The sequence below is a fragment of the Notamacropus eugenii genome, chromosome 3 (assembly GCF_028372415.1).
Source record: "Notamacropus eugenii isolate mMacEug1 chromosome 3, mMacEug1.pri_v2, whole genome shotgun sequence".
In the NCBI taxonomy this organism is placed as follows: domain Eukaryota; kingdom Metazoa; phylum Chordata; class Mammalia; order Diprotodontia; family Macropodidae; genus Notamacropus; species Notamacropus eugenii.
The window spans coordinates 190,163,626-190,191,279 of NC_092874.1; the positions used below are offsets into that span (position 1 = coordinate 190,163,626).

Below are 27,654 nucleotides of genomic sequence, written 5' to 3' on the forward strand. Positions count from 1 at the left end.
AGGGAGAGCTCATTTTCTCAGGATATTCTCAGGATAAGGAGACTTGAGGGAAGTTCTAGGGTAAGATAGACACTAAAGCATGATGCCAAAATACAGTCAAAATCAGAGCTAAAGGGAATGATTTGAGTTAGGTTTTAGGGTGCATATGAAGACAATAAAGCTCACATCAGGTGGCTTGGCTTTGACTTTCTCAAGAGTAAAAAGTAAGGTCATCTGCTGAAATATGATTCTGGCTGTGGTTGGGGGCTTGAACAATTACTGAGGGGAAGGTGATGTGTTTAGTAAGAGTTCTAGTGGTGAGTCCTTGGTCTGGACCACTATATTTCATCAGATGCCCAGGTCATGCTCATTTCACTTGCAGCTCTACCCCTCACTCTTCAGACTACCCCAGCAACCTTGCCCCATAAAACCATTTCTCCCCATATTCTTGAATTGCTTTCCAGCCCTCCTCTTTATTTTGGCTTCCTCCATTAGAAGGTAAGTTTCTTGAGGGCAGGGACCTTTTGCTTCTATGTGTATGCCCAGAGATTAGCACAGTATCTGGCATTCAAGAGCACTTAATAAATAAATGCTTTATCCAACTATTTCCATTTTCCAAATTGATTGGTTATTGTCCTTCATCTTGAAAAGGACCAAAATGACATCACTGTGCTAGAGTCAAGTTTCATTGTGTCTGACTGTGACTAATCAGACCGATACGAGCTCAGAATGCTCTACCACAGGTCAAGCACAAATACTCCATGTGAACATTTGGGGTGGCTACTCTAAATCTGTGCATCCTGTGTCTCCTTTGAGCTGCTTCAATTCTGCTTTGCTTATAGAGCACAGCACCTTCTCTGATGTGGGACTGCCATGCTGAGTGGTCCTGTGCCAGTGTCTCCCAAGTCACACAATCAAATCCAAAGTTCTTAAGAGAGACCTTGAGAGTATCCTTATATTGCTTCTTCTGACCACCATGTGAACACTTGTCCTGTGTGAGTTCTCCATAAAATAGTATTTTTGGCTAGCATATATTTTGCTTTCGAACAATGTGGCCAGCCCATTGGAGTTGCGCTCTCTGAAGGAAAGTTTGAATGTTTGGCAGTTTAGTTCAAGTAAGGACCTCAGTGTCTGGAACCTTATCCTGCCAGGTGATCTTCAGAATCTTCCCAAGATAATTCAAATGGAAGTGATTCAGTTTTCTGGCATGGGGCTGGTATACTGTCCAGATTTCACAGGCATACAACAATGAGCACAATGGCATGTTCCAGATAAGGAATAGAAAAGTCAGTATTAGAAGGCAGTGTAGTCTAATACTTGATTTTACAAAGGAGAACCTGTGAATCCAGAAAAGTGGTGACTTGCCTAAGACTGCATGGCTAGTTAGGGGCAGAGCTCATCTGAAGTTATCATAAAAAAAGAAAAAGAGGGAATTTGGAGAGAGTGATTGGGGGAGTGGACAGAGAATAAGCATTTATATAGCACCTACTATGTGCCATCTACTTTACTATGTGCTTTTTTATAAATATTAACTCATTAGATCCTTATAATCCTGTGAGGTAGGTGCTATTACCACCACTATTTTATAGTTGAGAAAACTGAGGCATAGAAAGGTTAAGTGACTTTCCCAGGGTCACAGAGTCAGTAAGTGTTTGAGGTCAAATCTGAACTCAGTTCTCTCTGACACTAAGCTTAGCACTATCAACTGGGTTGTCAGTTGCTTTTAATTCATTGTAAATTTCTTTTTCTTAAACCACATTCATACAAACTTTATAAATATGGATTGGAAACTATTATACATGACTTTACCAAACAAGGCAACTAAGAGCCTTGGAAATTATTGACTGAGAAATCTGGAAAGAAGTCTGACAAATAAGTTTAAGTAAGCAAGAATTTTCTAATCACTTATTATGTGACAAAGACCATACTAAGTGCTGGGTATTCAAAGAAAGGCAAAAAAGTCTTTGCCCTCAAGAAGCTCACAATCTATGAGGAAGATAAAATGCAGACAACTATGTGTGAACTATAATAGACAAGACAAAATGGAAATAATCTCAGAGGGGAGGCATTAGCATTAAGGGAGATGAGAAATAGGATCCTCTTTTTTAGAAGATGGGATTTTATTTGCCAGTTGAAGGAAACAATTGAAGGGAGAGAAGGCAAGAAGCAGAGATGAGGAGGGAGAGCATTTCAGGCATGAAGTACAGCCAATAAAACTGTACTGTTGGGAGACAGAGTATTATGGGCAAAGAGACCGGTGTCACTAGATTGTAGAATTTATGGAGGAAAATAAAGTGCAAGAAGACTGATTAGAAAGGACCACAGAAAACCATGAATACAAGTGACCATATCAATAACAAAATCAACAGACATCTTACTGTTACCTCAATGGATGCAGAAAAAGTTTTTAACAAAATATAACACTCAATACAATACTAAAAAGCATAGGAATAAATGGAGCTTTCCTTGAAATGATAAGGAGTATTTATCTAAAACTATCAGCAAGCATTTTCTGTAATGGTATAAACTAGAAGCCTTCCCAGTAAGATCAGAGGTAAAAAAGAATGCTCATTATCACCATTATTATTTAATAGCTATAGCAATAAGAGAAGAAAAAGAAATTGAAGGAATTAGATTAGGCAATGAAGAAACAAAACTTTTGCAGATGTTATGTTGGGGAATCCTGGATAACCTACAAAAAAAATTAGTTGAAATAATTACTAACTTTAGCAAAGTTCAAGATATAAAATAAATCCACATAAATCATTAACATTTTACCCATGAAGCCCAGCAGCAAGAGATAGAAAGAGAAATTCCATTTAAAATAACTGCAGACAATACAAAATACTTGGGAGTCTACCTGTCAAGACAAAACCAGGAAATATATGAACACAATTAAAAAACATTTTTCACATTAATAAAGTCAGATATGAACTGGAAAAATATTGTTTATAGATAGCCAATATAATAAAAGTGATCATTCTACCTAATTTACTTATTCAGTGTAATGTCAATCAAACTATCAAAAAATTATTTTACAGAGCTAAGAAAAATAATAAAATTCATCTGGAAGAACAAAAGGTCAAGAATATCAAGGGAATTAATGAGGGTAAAATGTGAAGGAAAATGGTCTAGCCATCAGCAATCATTAAACTTAAGTACTAGTCATGAGAGTGGTGGATCAGTGGAACAGATTAGGTACACAATATCCAGCAATGATCATATTAATACAGTGTTTGATATATGCAATGATTCCAGCTTTTGGGACAAGAACTTACTATGACAAAAATTACTGGGAAGATTAGAAAACAGTTTGGCAGAAACTAGCCACAGACCAACATCTTACACCCCATACCAAGATAAAGTCAAAATGGGTACACAATTTAGATATAAAGGATGACATTATAAGCAAATTAGGAGAACAAGGAATAGTCTACCTGTCAGATCTATGAAGAATGGAAGAATTTATGACCAAAAAAGAGAGAACATTATGAAATGTTAAAATGGATGGTGATGACATTAAATTAAAAAGGTTTTGCATAAACAAAGGCAATGCAACCAAGATTAGAAGGGAAGCAGAAAGCTGGGAAACAATTTTTAGTGTTTCTGATAAAAGCCTCATTTCTCAAATATATAGAGAACTAAATCAAATTATAAGAATACAATTCATTCCTCAATTGATAAATGGTCAAAAGATATGAACAGGCAGTTTTCAGAGGTTGAAATTAAAGCTATCTATAGTCATATGAAAAAATGTTCTAAATCAGTGTTGTTTAGAGAAATACAAATTAAAGCAATTCTGAGGTACCACATAACACCTATCAGATTGGCTAGTATGAAAGAAAAGGAAATTATAGGTGCTGGAGAGGATGTGGGCAAATTGGAACACTGATACATTGTTGGTGAAGTTGTTAACTGATCCAAACATTCTGGAGAGCAATTTGGAACTATTACTAAAGGGTATACACCCTTTAAGGCAGCAATACCACTTTCAGGTCTGTATCCCAAAGAGATCATAAAAATGGGAAAAGGACTCACATATACAAAAATAGTAACAGCAGCTCTTTTTGTGGTGGCCAAGAATTGGAAATTGAAGGAATGTCCATCAATTGGGGAATGGTTGAACAAGTTGTGGTATATGAAAGACTTGCATGAACTGATGCTGAGTAAAGTGAGCAGAACCAGAATATTGTACACAGCAACAACTCTGTACAATGACCCACTCTGATCGACTTAGCTCTTCTCAGCAACGCAAGGATTTAAGACAATTCCAAGACTAATGATGGAAAATCCAGAGGAAGAACTATGGAAACTGAAGCATACTTTCTTTTGTTTCTTCTTTCTTGTGGTTTTTCTCTAATTCTTTACAATGTGACTAATGAGGAAATGTGTTTACTATGATAGCACATGTATAATCTATATCAGGTTCCATACCATCATGGGGAGGAGGGAGGAAAGATAGGGGGAGAAAATTTAGAACTCGAAGTCTTATAGAAGTAAATGTTGAAAACTAAAACTAAATAACTATTTTCAAAAAGAAAAAATGCTATTCACCTCCAAAGAAAGAACGGACAGAATTTGAGTGTTGATGGAAGCATGCTATTTTTTTAAATTTTGTTTTGATTTTTGGTTTGTTTTCTTTCACTACATGTCTAGTATGGAATTTTTGTTGCGTAATTGCACATATAACCTACATCAAATTGCATGCTATCTTAAGGGGAGGGGGTAGGAGAGGAAGGAAAGGAATTAAGAACTCAAAATTTGAAAAAGCTAATGTTAAAAATTGTTAACATGTAACTGGCAGAAAATCTTAGAGTAACAAAAAAAAAAATCCCAGAGAATCAGGAAAGAAACCAATTTAGACAGTAGCTTCAGTAACATGACTGGAAATAAAATCAATTGACAAAAAACAAAAACATAATAAAAGGACCAGGTTATGAAGGGCTTTGAAAGCCAAAGAGGGGATTTTAGATGTAATCCAGGCAACAATGAGAAGCCACTGTAGTATGATCAGACTGAAAAGGATGGAAAAAAGTGGTAACAGAAACTGGCTCTACCCGGTTTTTCATTATTTCCTCTAGCTTTTTTTCAGACTCCAAATGCTTATCAAAGCAAAAGTACAATAGGGGGGAAAAAGGGTGAAGAACACAATTACATCATACACCCGGACTTTGCCATGAAGATTTCCAATTAAAGGAAGCCAACTACCTCCTAAAATGGCCAAATCCACTTTTGGACAACTCTAAATGTTGGGATGTTCTTCCTTATGTCAAACTAAAATTCCTTTGACTTCCACTCATTGCTTCTCTGTAGCAAGGCAATGTCTTCACATGATATACCTTCAGATATCTGAATAAAAATCACATCACCCCTAAGTCTTCTGTTCATCAGGCTATACATCTATAATTCCTACAATTAATCATTTATAATATTCAGTCATCTTGGAAGGAAGTCTCCTGTAGAACAGTTCACAAATTGCGCTTTTTTAGAAATAACATGGCACATATCAAGGCTAGGAAGGAAAGCTAATATTAGATTCAGAATGCAGTAAGCTCTCAGAAGGTAAGGTAACTTTGGACTTAACTGAGATTTATTAGAAATGTGACCTTGGGTTCAAAATGGAATTTCTCAAATATAACATAGGAATTTGAGCTTAATAATTATCAATTATATGATTTTTCCATCCCCAGCCCCCAGCCCTAGGGTTGTGATTTCATTGTGGAACTGGGGGGAATGATTAAGAGGACTCCCCGTGCGTAAACTCCTATGGATAGATTGTCAATTTGTCTTATTTTAGTCTTACAGAGAATTCTGGAGCACTAAAAGGTTAACCATATTTGACTACTCAGTCACATAAGCTATATCCAGAAGTACGGTCTTTTCTGCATCTGAGGCTAGTCCTTTACTGCTTCTGTGTGACTATGAGAAAGTTACTCAAATTCCTATTTCATCGGTTAAAATGAGAATGTAATAGGTAACACCGAGGTCCCTTCCAAATCTAAATCTGTGTAACGTAGTAGCAAAAAATAAATCTTCAACTGTGTAAGACATAACGGCCAGGACTGAGAGACAAGATTCATGATGAATTCTGTCCTAATTAAAATATTTGGAGAATTACGCTCCAAAAACACTTAAAAGCGGCTGACTATCCAAACCTGGGTGACAAAGATATCAAAGGATTTCAAGATAATACCACATGAGATTCTATTGGAGGAACTGGTAATGTTTCTCCTAGAGAAAATTTGCAATTCCTAGAAGACTTTATCCCAGATGAAATAGTAATGGATAAAAAATGTAAAGAGGCAAACACAAGTACACTACTTATCTGTGTTCATTAACAGATTTGAGTGGGTTGGACATTTACTCCATTTGCTTTGTAATATTTATAATCTCTTAAGGCTCATTTCCTTAACTGATAATCCAGGTCACACAGGAAATGTGAAAGATCTGAACCCAGGTCTCCTGACTCATTCTTTCCAGTGCAGTAACAACCTCCTAATAATTAGAACAAGGTAAAAATGCAGAGGCATACCTCCAGCTGATAGGATCCATCCTCATAAAAGATCTTAAAACTAAAATCTGGATAATCACTCAGAGAAGTTTAATGATTTTCATTAAGTTATGGGTCAGACTTAACAAGCCAGATCTCTCCTGAGATTCTGCTAACTCAAAAGCTAATAAGCCACCTTCCTTCCATTTAACATTTCATATGCAGATTGCCAACTGCTTTTTAATAGTCATGGTCTCTATTTTTGAGGGCTTGATGAACTCAGCACAAAATTCTCTAAGAAAAATATGTTGGAACAGCAGTATATAGAGGTTCCTTCCATTCAGACCCTGTCTGGAGCATTTTTCATGACTAACACCTGTGGGAAAGACTCATTTTATGGCTCCCTTGTCATCTCACTGCTTGAATTGTCCCTTTAGGCTGTTTACTGAGGTACTGCGATCTTAGCATATGTGGAAACACCCTGCTGCAGAAAAGCCTTTTAAGACTTCACTTTACTCAATCAAATTCTCTTAACTTCTCTGGGCCTCAGTTTCCTCATTTATAAAATGCGAAGTTGGGCTACATAACCTCTGGTCCCTTTTACCTCTAAACCTAAACTCCTTATATAAAACATCATTTTCTTTGAAAGAACCTTTATTTTCCTCATCTGTGAATAGGTTTAATGTAGCCCTTGAGAATGAAGTTTTGTTCCTTCACCCAAAATGGTACACAAAACTTATTCTATGAAAAGTTGTCCATTCAAACCTTTATCAATAACTTTCATAAAAAAAAAATCACTAAATAAAAATGGTCATCTATAATCAAAAATTTGAAAAACACACAACCACTACTTTGATCCTGGTTAAATAGAAATGTATTTAAAATACACTGAAGAGAAAAGGGTAACTATTCATTCTTTATTTCTGAAACTCACATTTCCCCCCACAATAACCAAAACACGAGACCATTGTAGAGGCATTTTATTTAGACAACTGAAAACAATTAGATGTTCAGAAGCAGTGTACAATGAAAGAGAAATCAAACTGAATACTTTATCATGTACTCCCTTCTTTACAACTAAAGCAAAAGTCTTTCTGACTTCAGAAAAAAAAAGTAAAATAGGCCATTACATTTTTTTTTTCTCCATAATAAAGTAAAATGGCTACAAGAAATCTAATTGAAATAGGAGAAATTGGATGTTGGCTTGCACATATTCATTCAAAAAGGCAGTAGGATAGTGGACTAAATGAGCACAATTCTACCCGCCATTTTTTGATATTCTCATAGTTTGCACTTAGAGACAACACCAAGCTAGTTCCAACGATGGAGCTGTCACATACCCCATCACTTACTGCCCAAGTATGCCTTACGTAGAGGGTAACTCTGTAAGGCTCCTGCTAATTGCTGCTTGTTTTAGTCCACATGTGGCATAACATCTGTGGCATATGCCAGGTGCTCAGGCCTTCACTTCAGGAGTTGAACTATAGATGGAATCTGAGTTTTCTGAGCCAAGATCTTCTGCAACGACAAAGAAAACAACTTAAGTTCTTAACATTATATACACAAGTTTATACAAGTGATTTTAAAGATTTAAATTCATTCAGAATCATTAAAAATTTTAGAATTCAAGACACACCAACATCTTGATACACAAACCAAAATATGGGACTTTCATGTTTGTTGCTATTAAATTTCATCTTAAGATTCAGCTCATTACTCTAGTTTGTCAAGCTCTTTGTGAATCCTAATTCAGTCATTCAACATCTTAATTACCCCACCAAGCTTAGCACCACTTGCAAATGCAAATTCTCTGTCTTCATCCAAGTTAATGACAAAGAGGTTGAACAGGACTGAGGACAGAGCACACTTAGGTGTACCTCAATAAATATTTCTGTCCAGCATGACACCCACCTTAACCCTAAGTCAGTTGTAAATCCACTTAGCTAATCATCCAGTTGACAATGTTCATATACTTACTCATTTACAAGCAAAGAATGCTGCTCTAAGATATTTAAAAGTTTTAAGTTTAATGTAAATTTAAATGTTCAATCCTCAGAATTCTCCATCTAATTATGAACTTTAATCACATAGCTTCAGTGGTGTTCAACATCTTACTAACTCTAATAAAGCATTTGATTCAATTAAAATAAATTAAAGTAATACCTAGCTCCTCTTCTGTTGTCTCTGGAAAACTGATCTTCGGTTTTGCTAGCTCTCCACCCTCTTCTTCTATGGAAACAAAATTTTAAGTATTAAATAATCCTAAAATTAATTATTGGTCACAAGAATTTTATGTTATCTTTTGAACAAGAACATTAGACAAAACTGTGTCCTATAAAGCTTTGTGATGAAATGTTACAAACAAAACAGATGAGTAGTTCTTGTTGCTGAAGAATTAAAAATAGTACAGATGATGCCTTCCCCTCAGACAACTATTTTTGTTATCTTTCAGTTGGGTCCAATTCTCTGTGACCCCATTTGGGGTTTCCTTGGCAAAGAGGGAAAGAGTTTGCTATTTCCCTCTCTGGCTTATTTGACAGATGAGGAACTGAGGCAAGCAGGGTTGGTTAAGCAACTTGTCCAAGGTCACACAACTAGTAAATGTCTGAAGCCCGATTTGAACTCAGAAAGACGAATCTTCCTGACTCCAGGCCTGGTGCTTTACCCACTGTACCATCTAGTTGGTCACAGCTATTTTGGGAGCAATAATTAAGCACCTTGACACGCATGGTCAGTTTTTGAGTCCAAAAGGATCTTACGTTTACCCAATATTCAATTAGGATAACTCTGAATAGTGATATAGTCTAAGATAGTACTAGTAAATTTTAGAGACACAGACACACACAGACACAGACACAGACACACAGACACACACACACACCCCTAAACAGGTTTATATGGTCCTACAATAGAGCAATTAAAAAAATGTATCATTAAGTGAACGATTTTTAATTCTCTATCTTTCTACTTTATGCCATTATGTGGTTAATTTATAGAAAAATGTACAAAAACAGGTTAGAACAAGTGGGAGACTCCCTATCCCCATTTACTTTTTAAAATAATGAAGGTGCATTAGTTCTATTCTAATAACCTATTTTACTACAAAAAGCTGGGACATTTAATGTCAAAAAATTTCAAAAAAATTTCTTACCAGGAAGCACACATTTCCAAAGGCCATATGTTTTCCCTACCACAGTCTGCCATAATCTCAATGTCCCATCCTCAGAACCACTAGCATATAGTTCTCCATCAGCACTAAACCTCACACAGTGAATAGGACCAAAGTGTCCCTTGTAGGATTCTGAAAGAAGAAACATTTGGTTAGTTAAGTCAACAGGCAACAATCGACATCTAGGAAGAGAAGCTTTTACAAGTATACAGCTGGGTTTTCACTAAGCCAATTTAAAAACCTACAAATACTATTTTTATACTCTACAAACAAAGCTGCTGACAGCTGTACACTGTTTCTTTCTGAAGACTCTTATTTTCAGACTAGAGGTACAAGAGCTTCTGACTAACCCTAACCAAAAAACAAAACATGTAGTTCTACCTCCCACAGGGGAGTGGGTAACAATACTTGATAGGAAAGAATGTGAATCTAAATGTTTGTTAACAGTTTCAGTTCTAGGACCTCTCTATTCCTGATCTTTCAGATTAACATCCAGGTACAAGGAAACAAATTCTAACAATGATCCAAAAGGGAAAGCCTTCAATTTTCTCATTTCAAGACTCGACCAACTCTGGGTCTCCTCTAACAAAAATTAAGATTAGTCCTCTACTTCTGTCTCTGAGTCTAGTGAGGAATAGGCTAACAGGAAATAAATTCAGCATATAGTAATCCTGACAGTTTCAGTCATTTAAGCACACAGAAGTTTTGTTTATTTCCTAACATGGGCCCTTTCCTAACTTTTCCCTACTTACACAGATGTTCCTGTCCTTGTTTTGCTCAATCTCAGAGACTTAAGAACCCTCTTCTACCCCTACTGATCTCACCAAGATGATAGTAAGTACACAATCCACAGCGGTTTACATTTTATTTTAGGACTGAGAATCTTATTCAACTTTAACCTGGCATGTTACTTTGTACACAGCAGGCACTCAAATGATTGCTGAATGAATTTTTTTATTCACAAAACGTTGACCCAGCCATATAAATACTCAGAACCAAAAAGTTCCCCCTTCTTTCTTTACAACACAGCAGTAAATGGCAAAATCAGCAGGAACACTGGAAATACAGGCTCCAAGGTGAGACCTACTTGGACAAATCAAAACCTTTTGGTAATTTCATTTCTTAATCTATACCCTGAGATAAAATGATAAATAGAAGTAAAAACCATAACGTAAATTCAAGAAAATAAAAATCAATAGTAAAACAACTAAATGCCATATGAACTTATCCCATAGTAATCATAACATGGGAAAGGAAAAATTTTGTGATACCTACTCCAGAATGAGAATAAAGTCCAACTATTAATTTGTGCTTTTCCCTGTTCTATGTCCACCCTTGTAATGAAAGTACAAAAGTATCAAAGAAAGACATGTAAGGTGATAAGCAAATGATACAATCAGTCCATACTGAATATAAAATTCTTAAGTGAAGAAAAAGACAAAGTCAACAAGACACAATTATGACTTCTTACACTCAATTATCTGGAACTACATGGGATTCAAAACTGGACAAATCAGCCTTACCTAAACTTTTTAAAATACATGCAAAATTTAATCTGAGATGGGAACTTTCATTCGTGAAGTCACATCCAATTTGGTCCCATATTTGAGAAAATCCTCGTACCTCCATTTTTAATTAATGTGTTGTCCAGAAAATAAAAGTAACATCAGAATCCAAAATATGTAAGAGATCCTAATTCCCAAACTGACACTAACTAAAAACCTATGTGATAACACATTAATACTTTATGTATGTAAAAGTCTCTAACTGAATACCCTAAACTACCTGAAAATAAGAAGCACAAAAAGATTCTGAGCGAACAAAAAGAATGCTAATAATGTTCACCCAACTCAACTTCCTATACCATATTAATAGAATAGTTCTTAGAATCCATTCATTCTTATTTTATATGCAATTGTAACAACTTTGATGAGGCAAATGGAGTACTAGAAAAAGATGTGTTGACAGCAGCAAGCAGTTATAGTTCAACAGAAAAAAAAATAATGCCAAAATTTAAATAGCTGAGAAAAGCAATGTGATTTAGAATCCTTTAGTACAGGTATAAAATCTACTGCTTGTCCTTGTGTACGGTCTCCCTACCCCTATCCACACAGTGGAATGGACCATAAGGACATAGCACTGTATAATGTTCACAATGATGATCACAGGAGAGAACTGGAACCTTACAGGTCACTAAGCACAATCTGCTTTTGCCCCCCTTTTAATGGTGAGACAACCGAGGCTCAGTCAGGTTAAAGGACTTATACAAGGTAACATAACTGTTATTAGAGGAGGGATTTGATCAAGTAATTTCTGATTCCAAGTCTACAGCTTTCCCACTATAATATGCTGCCTCTTTAATTCTAACTTAAAAAAAAAAAGGTGAAATTATGTTTGGCATATTTTATTTAAGAAAGCAGCACTATGAATTTAAGAAAATATGCCATCTATTTAATAAAGATTTCCATTCAAAATGGCAAAAATCAAAAATGCACTGGCATTTTAAAAAGTAAGCTTCAGTTACCTGGCAATGCCATCTCTATACATGTTTTCAACTAATTACAACTCTGTATAAATTAGACAGTTTTATAAATATATATGTGTACGTGTGTGCTTATGTATGTATATATAATTGTTCATATACATATTTTTGTTGCTGTTCAGTCATTCAGTTGTGTCCAACTCTTCATGAATGCAACTGGAGTATTCTTGGCAAAGATACTGGACTGATTTGCCATTTCCTTCTCCAGTTCATTTTAAAGATGAGGAAACTGAGACAAACAGGATTAAGTGACTTGCCCAGGGTCACAAAGTCAGTATCTGGGGCCAGACACTAACCCAGTTCTTCCTGAATCCAGCTCTGGCACTCTATTCACATATATTTTTTAAAAATACAACATAATCACAATTTTTTTTTTCAAAAAAGATTACTCACCTAGCTCTTCTCCACTATTATAATCATATTTATAAAGTTTAAAATCTTCACCACCTGCAACAAGAAATTCCTTCTCAGGATGAAGTGATGCAGAATTGATGGGAGCAGGAGCTTCAAAGGATTTAATTGGCTCCAGACTAAAAAGGAAAGAAAAACGTTTAAATCAACATATACAAAGAAAAAACTTTATGTGAAGAACAAATGTTTTTGTAGCTAATCAGATTTTTTTCTCAAATGCAAGTTGTCAATGAAATTATTCTTGATTAAAAAAAACAAACAGAAAAGTATTACCCATACCAAAGTGCAAGGCCAAGAAAGTATTGTGCTGGCATATGATAATCAAAACTGTAAAACAGAAACTTGAGTTCTATGGTCTAAAAAGCAAAACCAAATAGAAATCTCCATAAACTGTGACTATAGAGTTTTGACATGAATTTTCCAGTGTGGCACGTGGAAACAGTGGAGAAATAATCACAGTATGAATACTGAAACAACTTGGCTCTACAAAAATTTTCAAAGTTGGCCTGGCAGTTGTGGTAAGTACATGCATAATGTTTCATTGTTAATAGAAAAATATGAGAAACAGAAGAATATAAAACATCCAAATAAATTTGCTAGTGATATACTTGGTGTGTTAAGAGTTTATGCAAATGAAGTAAAATCAAAGCTAAGTTTTTAAAATCACAAAAGATTTAAATAAGGTAGAGAACATGTTCACAATGGTAACTAAGTAACATAGTACCTATCAAATAGTAACTAAGAATGAGTTAAAAATTAAATAAGTAAAAAAATACTCATTTTAAAAAATGAGGAACATGAGCCATGTTCTACAAGAAATGAGCCCCAAAGATTGCATGTGAAAGCAAAACAGTTTAGTCATTTTGAAAATATATTATTTTGAAACTTTAGACAAAAATTACAATTCCAAGTCACCAAATTTCTTTAAAGGAAAATACAAAAAAAGCATTATTAATGTGACATACCTTGCTGCACTATGAAAAGCAATAGATCTCCCATAGGTTATTACCAGAATCTCTCCTTCAGGAATATATTCCATGCTGCTAACTGACATACTAAAATTTAGAGACTTTACTTCTGTCATTGTCGCTCTATCCCAGAGGCTATAATGGGGAAAAAAAGGGGGGGGGGGGGGGGAGGGAAGGTGACAGAAAACTCAGATAAGATTTAGAGAAACAGATCAAAGTTATCAGTAAGGCACAATCATAACCCCTAGCGTAATAACTATATGATAAGATTCAAACTTATAACATTTTAGGTTCCTTACAAATACCAAATCTGCATTATCATGTCATATAATTTATTCAACTTTTGGTAAAGTGAACTAACCTACACTCCTGACAATACAACTGAATCCTAACCTTTTTCAAATGACTAAACAAGAAACTACAAAGCTAAGCTTTTATTATTACTCAGTTACTCAAAAAATAAATATAAAAGCAATATTGTTCTCAACCTGATGAGAAACTTCTCCATCCAATCACTCAAAAATGAGTAAAAAATTCTAAACAGATAAATTTCCCCATAGTTTTCTTTTCTTTATAGTCTACAATCAGGTGTGAGGAACCTGAAGTCTTGAGGTTAAAAGTCAAACAAAAGTATTTAACAGAATATGAGGTCTGAATTTAAACAAAAGAAATAAAACCATGAAAAATAATTCTTTACAGGGGGCTTTCTTAACTTTTTTATGTCATAGACCCACACAGATTCCTCTGACACTGATGAAGGTATAGATCTCACTGTTAAAATATTTTTAAATACACACAATAAAACAAAAGACTACAAGGAACACAAACTACTCTGAGTTACACACACAATATATGTATTATATACACACAAATTTTAACTCTAGAGATTACTTACCGGACAGTTTTGTCATCAGCTGAAAGAATCTGTGTATCATCCCTGCACCACAAAGCTTTTTTAATACCAGAGGTGTGACCACTTATTTCCTTAGGTTCTTAAAATCAGAAGAAATATTAAGTAGGAAAAGGAATTGATATTTCTGCAAATACACATTTATACAGCATTTATTTGTAAAATATTTCTCAAAATAACTCCATGAGGTAGGTAGTAAAAGTATCCTATCTTTAGGCTTAGAGAAAAGTTAAGCAACTTCTCTAGAATTACAAAACTAGCAATCATACTGATTACACAGGTCAGGCTAATAATACTTTCTAAATTAATCTACAGTTAATAACTCATAAGTACTTGTCTTCACTATTCTATATAAAGCCTATTTAATACTAGATATGTGATGAGTATTTGAAGAAGAGTGGTATACTAACAAGAATACTGGACTCGGAGTCAGGAAGAACCACTGGCCTCAACCCTCAAATGTCACCTCAAGGAATTAATAACTATATGATAGTGGGAAACTTTGTCTGTGTCTGTTTCCTCATCTCTAAAATGAAGGGGGGTTTTATTTGATGACCTATAAGATCCCTTTTGGCTCAAAATCTGCAATCCTTAAATTTCTCTCACACACACACACACACACACACACACACACACACACACACACACACACTCTCTCTCTCTCTCTCTCTCTCTCTCTCTCTCTCTCATTCTTGTGACAAGTTCTACTTATCACTAAGGAGATCACAGAATCACAAAGTTAGAAGGGAGCACAGAAGCACCTAATCAAAGCATGACTTCTACCTATGACAACCTTGAGAACTAGTAAATTAAGCCTTGGCCTAAGGAATTCTAGCACCATCAAACTTGCATTTTCCATTATCAGGAAATTTTTATCTTACAGGGACTTAATTCCAAGTAGAGGTCTACACCACTTGTTCTAGTTCTACACACTGAAGTCAAGCAAAAAAGGGATAATTTTTTTACAGTCCTTCAACTATTTGAAGACCATTCCATCCCCCGATCACCCTGGCTTATTCAATAAGCATTTATTAAGTGTCTATTATTTCACAACAATGTTACTTATTGGGAATAGGTTAGGTTCCTCCTCTAAAGGAATATAAAAATCTCTAATTTAAAGAAGCCCATTGTTCCTGAATGAATAATGCACACAGACCAAATTCTTCCTGGCTTTAGTTGCTATTAAATCACATCAAAAGAAGACTTACCTGCTTCAGATTTGTTCAAATCATATATGCGTAAGAGTTTATCCTGTCCACCTGTCAACAGATAGTTGCTATCCTGGGGAAAAAAAATACAAGTAAAATATTAATAGATTTTTAAAAGATTCATCATGTAAGTTAACATTTAACATTAAGCTTCTCAAAATCAAAAGTTATAAAAGTCATAGGTGGTTGCAACTGATGCCCAAGTCAAGAGGGAATGTCAACAGTGTTGCTCTTTTAAACCTTCCAGGTATGTTTCCTTTCCCAAAGTAACATATGAAAATCTTATTGCTGGCCTTACCCTTGGCTCCTTCTCAACACCCTTTTGCTCAGGCCCCAAATCTCTTGTCACTTTACATTTAAAAAATACTCAGGCCAGTTTCTCCAAGCATCATGGTCTTGCTAGAGATTTACTGTTCAAGGGCATCAAAGAAAATCACCAGAGTTTTTAAAAAAGGTTTTAAAAACAAATATCTGACCCAGGTAATGTTTAGTTTGGTTTTGCTTGACTATTCTTGCTATAAGGCAGGGTTTCTAACTGGCCAGGTCTGCAGGAATGGGTTGGGGATGTGAGAAGGAAAAGGGAAACAGGGAGAAGGAAGTTATAGGGGAAGAGTTGGGGAGTTGTGATAGTGATAAAACACAGAAAAGAAAAGAGCAAAGAAAAAAACGAAATCTTGAAAACCAAAAAAATTATGACAATAGATACACAAGGCAGTTTTGGGAAAGCATGTTAAATTTAATATACCACCACCATCCCTTTCTTTTTTTGAAGTTTTAGATTAAAAGCCTAAATTTAGCCATGTGTGCAGAAAAACGGGGCAGCTAGGTGGTGTAGTGGACAGAGCACCAGGCCTGGAGGCTGGAGGATCCCAGTTCAACCTGACCTCAGAAACTTACTATTTGTGTGACCCTAAGCAGGTCACTTAAGCCCAACCGCCTCCAAAAAAATAAATAAATAAAAATGAAACTCATTCCTTTAAAAACATGTTAAAGACAAATCAATGATCTACTCTCTGATAGTGGTTATCTAAGTCCTTATAATAAAACTACATTAACATACCTGAGTGAAATCCACACTCTTGACAATGTGTTTATGAGCCAAGGTCATCAGTTCATCTCCTGAAACAGCATCCCACACTTTGCTTTAAAAATAAATAAATAAATAAATAAATAGATGAATTGTATGATAGAATAAATTTGATGACTTACTATAAATTGATATGAATGTGAAATGAAGACAAAACAATAAGGCATCAAACTAACACAGGATATAAATGGTCAACCAAACCATAACAGCACCTTATTAGCAGTATGGATTTTTACTGGCATCCTAAAGTACCCACAGACTCTCTTAATCTCAGATATGGATGGGAGTAAGATGAAAGATACTGATTTTAATTTCTCTGTGAACTTTATCACCTTATCTATTGGTTCTTCTAGCCAACGCAGGATCTGGAAGGTAAAGGATTTGAGTACTCTATATTCTCAGGCTTATATACTAACAAAGACCTTCTAGAACAAGCAAACACAAGCAAGCCACACAAATAAATTTATTTTATTTTAGAAAGAGAACAAATCAGTTTAGATCGGCACTTTAGCTAATTTGAGAGTTCACTGAATGAGAAGTTAGTTATAGGAGTTCAAATTCTTCCTAAATATATCATTATAGAATTGTTTTTATTATTTGCTTTGAACTCTGAATTCTCTGAATTTCAGGCACAGCCAAATATACTTATGAGCAACAGGTAAGCTCCTTCAAGGCAGGGAGTGTATAACTTCTTTCTTTGCATTCCTATAGTGCCTGACATGTAATAGGATGCTGATGACCGATGTGGTCTAATAATTTTTGTACCTCAATTAGAATGAGTTTCTTAAGGAAAGGAAATGTATCTTTCATTTAGAATTATAAATTAGGATATCACCTAGCCCAACTTTAAGGAAAATAAGAGGCCAAACCTCTTAAGAGGTTCTATATCTATATACTAAATCTATAGTCTTAATGATTATCATTTTACTAAGGAAGAAAAAATTAAAACTGAGCCCCAGAGAAATGATTCCTTAGAATTTAAAGATGAGAGTATCTTGAAGATCATTCAGGAAAACCACTTAATATTATAGATGAGGAAACCAATGCCCAGATATTTTAAGTGACTTGTCTAGTCATTACACAAATAAGTGGCAGATCTGGGATCTAAGTCCAGTTTCTGACTTTGAATTCAGATCCCTTTATATACTCAAACAGAACCTGTTTGTAGGTATTGAGTAAATACTTGATTAATGAGTCTCTTCTGGCTTTAAAATTCCATGACTTTACCATTTAAAAATACACACACATCTGAAATCAACTACATTTATTATTTAAATTGTCCATGACACTTCTCTCCTTTATTGAGGAGGAATAGGTAAAATTATTCTATTACAAGTTAAGAGAACTTTGTGTTCTAGTCCTCAGTAACCTAGGAAGACCACTTAATTACTAAGGGGCTCATTTTCTTATCTTTAAGTGAGGTCAGGCTACACAGTATCTGAGGACCCCTTGAAAGCTGAAAAATGTACAAAATCAATGATTCTTTTAAGTGCTAGCAATGGAAAGATAACTACTGTCACCTCAAGCTTACTAACAAATACTGGAAATGAGAAATACATACAAGTTACTTTTTCAAAGCAGAATTTGACAAAAGACAAAAAAATAAAGAGGTTACTGTGAGTTGTTTTTGTTAAATCAATTTATGCAAACTTTTTGTCTCCTTAACAGCACTGTAAGATTCCAAAAGACCACCCTCTCATGCCTTTCTGTATGGAGGTACTTCGCACAGCACCCTCTAGGTACTTATGATATGTTTGCTGTCAATGAAGAAGGAAACCTAACTAGCCCAAAAAGATTTTAATTAAATTAGAACTCAGAATATGTACAGGTTTATCATCTAGTAGAAATGCATCCCTCTTTAAAATAGATGGAATGCAGATATCAAAGAATCTCATTCCCTAGAACAGTCCTTTAAAAAAAAAATGTCTTTAAAGGGTGATACCATAAGAAAATTAGGAGAGCAAGGAATAATTTACCTGTCAGATTTATGGAGAAAGGAAAAATTTATGATCAAACAATTTTGATTACATTAAATTAAAAAGGTTCTGCACAAACAAAACCAAGATTAGAAGGAAAGCTGAAAGCTGGGAAACAATTTTTATAGCAAGTATCTCTGATAAAGGCCTCATTTATCAAATATATAGAGAACTGAGTCAAATTTATAAGAACACAAGTCATTTCCCAGTTGATAAATGGTCAAAGGATATGAACAGGCAAGTTTTCAGATGAAGAAATCAAAGCTATCTATATTCAAATGAAAAAAGGCTCTAAATCACTATTGATTAAAGAAATGCAAATTAAACCAACTGTGAGGTACTACTTCACACCTATCAGATTGGCTAACATGACAGCAAAGGAAATAAGTATTGGAGAGGAAGTGGGAAAACTGGGACACTAAGACACCCAGTGGAGATGTGAACTGATCCAATCATTCTGGAGAGCAATTTGCAACTGCGCCCAAAGGGCAACCAAACTGTGCATACCTTTTGATCCAGCAACACCACTACAAAATTTATATTCCAAAGAGATAAAAATAAAAAAGGGAAAAAACCTACAAAAATTTTTATAGCAGCTCTTTTTGGGGTGGCAAAGAACTGGAAATTGAGAGGATGCCCATCAGCTGAGGAATGGCTAAACAAGATGTGGTACATGAATGTAATGGAATACTACTATGCTATAAGAAATGATGATCAGGATGGTTTCTGAAAAACCTAGAAAAGACTTACATGAACTGATGCCAAGTGAAGACAGCAGAACCAGGAGAACACTGTACACAATAACAGCCAACACTGTGTGATGATCAACTATGACTGACGTAGCTCTTCTCAATAATACAATGATCCAACACAATTCCAAGACTCAATATAGAAAATGTTATCCATATCCAGAGAAAGAACTGATGGAAGTCTGAATGCAGATCAAAGCATACTATTTTCAATATGGTACGGTTTTTTGGTGTTTTTTTTTCTTTTGTTCTGTTTCTTCTTTCACAACATGACTAATGTGGCAATGTTTTACATGACTGTACGTGTATAACCTACATCAGATTGCTTGCCCTCCTGGGAAGGGGAGAGGGGAACATTTGGAACTTATAAGAAAGTTGTTCTTTAAGAATGTTTTATCTTTAAACAAACCAACTTGAGCTGGTGACTAAGTCTAAGCATGTGTCTGTCTGTCCCCTTAGCTTTTCACTCACTGCAAACTACTTCACATACTTGTCACTCCATTTAACAATCCAACTGCAAAAGTTACAAATAAAACAAGTGGCATACGTTGTAGTCATTTTATATGTTCAAGGAGAGTATCGTTAGCCTTTGACATCCATCATCTTTTCATTGATACTCTCTTCTCTCTAGATTTTCAATTACTACTCTCTCCTGGTTCTCCTTTGACCTGACGGACCAGCCCTCAATCTCCTTTGCTGATGCTTTGTCCAGGTCATGCCTGCATCAGGATAGGTCTTTCCATGCCTGGAAAGAGATCAGTGTAGATCTCTTTACTATTTCACTTAGGGATTTCATCAGTTTCCATGAATTTGACTATCACATATGTACTTATCTTGCCAGATATCTTATATATACTTACCTCACCAGACTAGCCTCCCCAACCACCTATTTATTACACATCTTGAACACGATGTTCTATAGACATCTTAAATTCAACATGTCCAACACTAAATTCATTATCTTTTTCCCTAAAGCTTCCCCTCTTCCTAATTTCCTTATAACTGTTGAGCAGACAATACTCCCAGTTGCCCTGGCTTACGACTTAAGTGTCATCCTCAATTCCTAGCTCTCCTACCCCTCCCCCACATCCAATCTGTTGCCAAGTCTTGTCAATTTTATCTTCATGTATCTCTCCTATATGGCACTGCTTTTTCTCTGCTATGACTCTCATCACCTCATACCTGAACTATTATTATAAAAGTTTAGGGTTGGTGGCCCAGCCTCAAGTCTCTCCCATTCCAGTCCATCCTCTAGTTAGCTGTCAGACTGATCTTCCTTACTAAAGCACAAGTGTGACTATGTCTTAAACACACACACACACACAGACACACACACAGACACACACACACAGACACACACACACACACAGACACAGACACACACAGACACACAGACACACACACACACACACACACACACAGACACACACACACACCCATTCAACACTCTGGGAGAACAGACTGTCTTTTACCATTCATTTTAATCCCAGCACTTAGCACAATGCCTGGCACATAGTGAGTGCTCAGAAATCATTACATGACAACCAGATTTAGCTAACATTTGGCACAACTCAATATACATTTTAAATTGTCCTGAAAAACTGGTTTGTCAAATAAGCTTTCTCAACAACAACAAAAGCCAAAAACTATTCTTTAAAATACTCAAGCATCAACTGCTTTTTGTGATGAACATAGTAAAGATAAAAGAACCTTGAAAAGTTCCCATATTGGCAAAGCAATCTGATTCCTCAACAGTTAAGTGAGCTTGCATTTATCCCCTCCTCTCCCCCATCAATATCCACACCCAACTCTAGGAAAATCAGTCTAACTTTGAAAATTACATAAACTTAGAGGCACAACAGATTATATTAAAACCACTCTCCTTGCCCTGTTTCACACAGACTTCCTGAAATAAGACACATCTAGCTTCTAGACTTGGCTCAAATGTCTCACAGGTACTAAAACTGTAGGGTAACAAGATGACAAGTAACTCAATAAATGTGCACCAAATGCTACAAGTATAAAGAAATTTTTCTTACAATCCAAATTCAGCTTAATTTCCATGTCAAACTGGTTTTCATGACAACATACACAGGTTTCAAAAACTGAGAGAAGCTCTCATGGATTTGGTCAACGATAGGTCCCAAGTCAAACTCCACTTGGATCATTGTTCTGGCCCAGAACTGACTCCAAGTGAATGTAAATAGGAATTGTTTCTGTTTTGGTCAGAAACCCTGAGGGTCTTTTCCTCACAATTTGATTTTTTGGCCTCAATTCTTTTTTTTTTTTTTTTTTTTTACTTTTAGTCACTGATGGGCTTTGTCTCGGTCAAATTGAGACCTGCTAAAAACCTTAGCTTTAAAAGGCCAAGGTTTACCACATCTGCAGCCATCTCCAGTTGGCCTGACCTGTGTCTGGCCACTGCACCCAGATGCCACTGGAGGAGAAAGTGAGGCTGGTGACTTTGCACAGCCCTCCCTCACTTAAATCCAATTCCCGTACACATGGCACCACCTCCCTGATGTCAAGGTCCTCTTGACATCCAGAGGAGGAAGAGGAGAAGGACAAATAACATGTTTCAAAACATACATATTTATCCTCTTATTTTAGATGAACCAGAAACACAACATAATCATTTAACCAAATAAATTGAGAGTCATATACTGACTCTCAAAGCAGAAACTTATAGGATAATAATCCAACACTGATTGGCATTTGTAATACTTTTTGTGAATATTTGCCCCCATATTCTCCATTCATACCTTCACTCCCATACTGACACTGTCATCTCTCATAGTACACCTCTCAAGAGCTGATAATATAAAGTTAAATTTATGCACCTAAATCCTTCTGTGGATTTTACAGCTGAATTGGGCTTTCTTCACGACCAGAACAAAATTTTTCTCTCTACATCATCTGAACTTGACTGACAGCAGACAAGGACATCACAGTGTGCAGATATAGGTTAATTAATATAATCTAGCCAAAAAAGGAGGTATACACAGCTTCAGACAAGTTGTTCTCATACTTTTGTCCAGTGAGCCTCACCAGACAGTAACAAATAACCACAATATGCCAAGGTATACACTTCTGTTTCTGCAATTAGCAAATTTACTGACAATTTGTTTAAAAGACAATACCTTATTGATCATACATATTTAGGTTGCTGAAAAACAATTCTTTACCAAATGAGCTCTTCTACCAAAGATGGATGTAAAATAAATTCTTTTCCTATTTCCTTTATAAAACCAAAGCTCGACTGCCACAGAGATAGAAGAAATCAATAAGGATCAAGGGGAGGAGCATACACAATAAAACAATCAGGGGAGAATAGTAACAGTGAAGCTAATAGAACATTAAAGCTCAAGAGGGATTAACAGTATCAAATAATAGAAAGGGAGCAAATGTAAGTAATGTGGGGGTCACATTTACAGAGTTGTGAACCTCAAATGCCTACGTATAACACTATGTCAATTATTACCAAAAAATTAAGGATTTCAAATTACATAAATTTGAACCATTTGAGTGTGTATGTGTATAAATGTGTGTATATGTATATGTATGTGTGTGTTGTTTAGAGGCACATACATGTTAGAGGCAGATTATCCTGGAGGACTTTTGTTTCAAATCCTGTCCCTGACAACAGCTATGTTACCATAGCACAAGCTACCTCTCAGTCTCAAGTAATTTTTTCTATGACATTTCAGTTAGAGACAAATTGTATATACTCCAACAGCAAAATCAGATTCTAGACATATTAGGGTATGTATGTTTGTGTTTATATGTACACACTTAAAATTCCTAGTAAAAAGACTGAACTTTATGAGTTAAAAATTATGTTGAATTAGATAATGGCAACATCTCTCAGCCTATCTTTTTCAAAACAAAGGTTAGCAACATCTTACACCTGTGGTTGGTACTCACATTTTCTCTACCCTCAGTCTCTCATTGCCATCTCATTACCTCACCCAGACTACTGTGAGAGCCTCTTAATTGGTCTCTCTGCCCTTTCCAATTTATCTTTCTCACAGCTAAGTTGATTCAGTTGTCTGATCAAGTCACTGCCCTACTGAGAAATCTTACCTGTTGTTTTTAGGATAAAATATAAACTCCCCAAGCTGGAATTTAAAGCCCTACAGAATCTGGCTTCTTCCACCTTTCCAGATTCATTTACTACTACAGTCCTTCTTACACCCTCTATTCTGATCATACTAATTAATAATACCCACACATGCTATTCCATTTCTCCCTTCTGAAACTTTGCACTCCTCTGACATCTGAAACTCACTCCTTCATTTGTATTAACTCTTTCTGCTAAACAAAGCTCAGGTTCTACAATCTTCCACAAGTCCTTTTCTGATACCTGGCTCCCCCCACCTCCACATCACAACTTATGAACACTTTTTACCTCTAAAAATTCCTTCCAGTTTACTTATGTACATGTTTTAACATTGCAATAGAACAAAAAGCTCCTTGAAGGTAGGGACTTTGATTTTTTGTCTTTCTATAGAGTAAGCACTTAAATGTTTCTGGCACTGAGTTATAATTATCTGTGTACATAATTTACTTACTTAGTAAAATTTAAGCTAATTATAGGCAGGGACCTTTCTATTTTTGTCTTTAACACATTGTTATATCGTTGACATTTAAGTGAGTAGTCTTGCTACTCTAAAACAGTAAAAAGTCAGATCCAATCACTTTCCTTACAAATAAAATTTTTTGAACCAATGAATTCTACAACTGTATATCAGTACTTTGAACATAAAAGGACCCAATGATTTTTGCTGAATGATTAAAAAGTATGGCTTGTTAATGTTTTGGATATTTCATAACATATTTCACAAGTATACAGTTAAAAGGGAGAAAACATGCCTTTACTTACGCTGTAAAATCTGCAGCTGCTGTAGCTGCTTTTGTAGCATCTTTATTCAATGTGGCACCCCATACAGCACCCTTATGACCCAAAAATGTTCCAATCCAGTCTCCTGTATCTCCTTGGCGTAGCATAGGCTTACCATCTAAACAAATTTTTAAAAAGTGATTAATAAGTGTTTCAGTAATCAGTGTTATATTCCTAAAAATTTGGGAGTTAAAAGTTCTCAATAATTACACTGACATAATGAACTGCCAGAGAAGAAACAATTGCTCTATAATTTAATTTTAGAGCTGTGTGAGGAACTGAGAAGTTAGGTGTCTCTGGGCAAGTCACTTCAGCATCTCAGGCAACTTTCTGGGACAAAGAAGCCACCAAATCTCCACCAGTAAACAAGTTCTTCACCTGGGAGCCCTCTATCTGGAAGAGGTCTCATAAGGAAAAAAAATGTAACTGTGGAAATAATTTGCCAATCTCACAATTAAATAAAAGAGCTAGGTAAAGTCATGTGAGAAGTCCAGCAAATCTTCAAAACTACTCTCAAAGCAAAAGCTTGTAAAAAAAAAAAAAAAGAAATTACAAGATTTTTATCATGAAACAGACATAAATGGTATGATTAACTTAACTATTAATTTGTTACATCCAATTCAAATGTAAAACCTAAGGCAATAAATGAAAAGTATAAGACAGCAAAAAACCAAAAATCACAATGTATTTGCATTTATATATGGACCTACTGAGTATTTTAAAACATAAATGATTACAGAAAGAATTATCAACCATAATTGGATAACAGCTGAAAATGTATTTTAAAGTTGAAAAAAATATTCAACATAAAATTGGTAATTATACTTCAAAACAGAATTTCCAAAAGCTTTCATGCTATATATTTTAAATTGAGGCAACTCTTCATATGTTCTCCTCCAATACCTCCTACCGATGTGGGGATAATCTTTCACATTCCAAGATTATGACAACAGTAAAAGCATGGACTTGTCTACTCTAGATCTAACCTGGCCTTTAATAGCCCATTAGCACACTTAAGAAATCAGGTTGGCCACCCCAGGTGGTAAATTTCTTGAGAAGCATGGAAGGGCTCACTATTGCCAGTTGGGATGAAAGGAGTCCTCCCCTATGATAAAATTATGGCCATTCTGAAATGTTAAATATTTGATCCTAAGTTTTAATACATCTTTTAGTATGAAAATTCACTAAGTGGACTCCTCGATTCTACGTCCTGGACTCCACAAATCATGTATGCGATATTTCCTTAATAGTTTGTGAATACACTACAATACAAAAAAAAAAGTGGGGGGAGGCCTTTGACTTTTGAGGATCTAAAGCTTAGCCTATGACTAATAGACATGTTGTAATCTTTAAGTGGGGCAAAATCATAAAAGATAAAAAAAAATAAAAAACCCAAATTGTAAACTTGTTCCAAGTAACTTGGCGAGAAAGTTGAGGTAGTTTGCCTAGCCGATTCTTAGCCATGTGCCCACAGCAAACGAGGCTCCTCCAGGCTTCCTCTGTTCCCCACCGAGCGGGACAGCCCCCACTCCCTAGGGCCTCCCTGGCAGGGCCCCACACCAGCACCCCTCCCCCAAGCCTCGGAATCTATTTCCAGCCTTTCCAGGCCGGGGCATCTGGACTGGCGGCAACTGGGCCCGCCTCCCAAAATGGGGCCACGGCCAAACCCGGGGTCCCCCGGAAGCGGGCAAGGGCACGGGGAGGCCTCTGGAGCCGGCGCACGGCCTGTCTCCTTCCTTTCCGCCTCCAGGCCAAGGAGCGCCAACCCGAGCCCGGGACCTCGCTCACCTTTGCAGGCGCTGATCAGGAAATAGCCGTAGGGAGTGATGCCACTGAAGGCCAGATCCACCACAGGCCGCGTGTGCCCCGAGCAGGTCAGCGGGGTCTGCCTCATCGCCATGGCGGCGGCGGCCGGGTCGGGGGGGACGGCTCCTCCTCAGCGGACGGCTGCAGGGAGGCGCCGTGGGGTCGCTGATGTCCTCCGAAGGCTGCTCCCGAGGGGCGGCGAAGGCTCCGGCCGCTCCGGGAAGGGCCTGGTTCCGACACAGGGGCTGGGGCGGAGGGGGAGGGCAGGAAGCTGGACGGCGGCGCTGAGATCTGGAGCGGCCTCCGGTGGGTGGTTGGGGGGGGGGGGTCAGCGCGGGGTGGGCTCTAGCCGCCGAGGAAGGGAGAGGAAAAGGAGGAGGAAGAGGAGGAAGGGAGGGAGGGAGGGAGGGAAAGAAGGAGAGGGGAGCGCCGAGCCGGGCGCCGCCAGCACCGTCCACTCCGGCGCTGGCAGGAAGTGACGACGGTAGATGACGTGAGGGCGTCGCTGGAAATGACGACGTAGAAAGGGCGTGGCTTCGGCCCCGCTGCTGGCGCCGCTCACTTTAGGCCCCGCCTCTGGCCCCACCCCCCGGGCCCTCCCTTTCTCTACCTTCCGGAGAGAAGGAGTGGGTGAAGGCACTAGCAGGTGGGGCGGTTTGTCTCGAGCGCTCGGGAAAGGCGTCTCCTGCCCCGCCCGTTTGGGGTCCAGGCCACCCTGGGGCCGTATCGTCTTCAACCGATTGGATCTCGACTTGAGCAGTTTTAGGGACGCACGTGTCCCCCAGAATAGCAGTCGCCCTGCTTCCGGTCCCCTCCCGGTCCGACTCCTACCTGAGTCCGTGTATTTTGTTGTATTTTCAGTATACACAATAGCGCCCCAGCTACAGTAACCGTGGGTGGAATCGCATTGTTAACCTTCTTCCCGAGGTTCTAGATCTAGAACTGGAAAGCCCTTGACGTTCCCAGGAGCCCAGGCTTAGAGACGGGCGGCTGCGGGCACGGACCGAAGGAGGGCGGATCGGAGATTCCAAGTCATCCCCTCCTTCTCCACCTGCTGCGCTGCCCGCTCATGGGCAAAAAACAACTAGTTTAAGTTTTAAAATGTATTAGGCTTTTCTTGGGTGCCAGGCACTGCGTGGAGAACCCCAAGGACAGAAACAGAACAGCCCCCGCCTTCCAGGAGCTTGACTTGGCTGAGCTGGCTTGTTCTACTTCATGTTAAAGAGGAGGAAACTGAGTAGCAGGGATTGAAGTGACCCGTTGGGTCTTGTCCGATTCGTGACCCCAGTCGGGTTCTCTTGGCGAAGATTGGGGTTTGGGGATTTTCTTCCGCTCATGTGGTAGGTGAGGAGTTGAGACCAACAGGGTTGTGACTTGCCCAGAGTCGCATGCCCACTAAGAGTCTGGGGCCAGATTGTCTGCCTGATGGCAGGGCTGCTGCTCAACCTGCCCCAGCATC

At 37.2% G+C, this 27,654-nt stretch overlaps 2 protein-coding genes across 3 annotated transcripts in view; both read right to left on the reverse strand.

The window, feature by feature from the left end:
• The window catches only part of MGST1 (microsomal glutathione S-transferase 1), a 718,478-nt gene that overhangs the window by 592,381 nt on the left and 98,443 nt on the right, over positions 1-27,654 (reverse strand). The gene's annotated exons all lie outside the window — the stretch shown is intronic.
• On the reverse strand, positions 7,433-26,702 carry STRAP (serine/threonine kinase receptor associated protein). Of its 2 annotated transcripts, none has more exons than XM_072653622.1 (10): positions 26,178-26,702; positions 24,372-24,507; positions 16,738-16,819; positions 15,678-15,750; positions 14,455-14,551; positions 13,557-13,694; positions 12,574-12,710; positions 9,621-9,770; positions 8,633-8,695; positions 7,433-7,987 (listed from the first exon to the last, which is right to left on the reverse strand). In XM_072653622.1, exons 1-10 carry the CDS (start codon positions 26,287-26,289, stop codon positions 7,926-7,928), a joined length of 1,050 nt encoding a protein of 349 aa, XP_072509723.1. In that variant the 5' UTR covers positions 26,290-26,702; the 3' UTR covers positions 7,433-7,925. The 2 variants fall into 2 exon arrangements, with proteins under 2 accessions (XP_072509723.1, XP_072509722.1); XM_072653621.1 differs by having other exon boundaries at positions 8,633-8,698.

Coding starts and splice junctions, on each gene's coding strand:
- STRAP (XM_072653621.1), bottom strand. CDS start 26,289: ATGGCGATGAGGCAGACCCCGCTGACCTGCTCGGGGCACACGCGGCCT. Junction 8,699..9,620: donor TTGGAAATGTGTGCTTCCTG/GTAAGAAATTTT, acceptor TTGTTTCCATAG/AAGAAGAGGGTGGAGAGCTA. Junction 7,988..8,632: donor GACAACAGAAGAGGAGCTAG/GTATTACTTTAA, acceptor TTGTCGTTGCAG/AAGATCTTGGCTCAGAAAAC.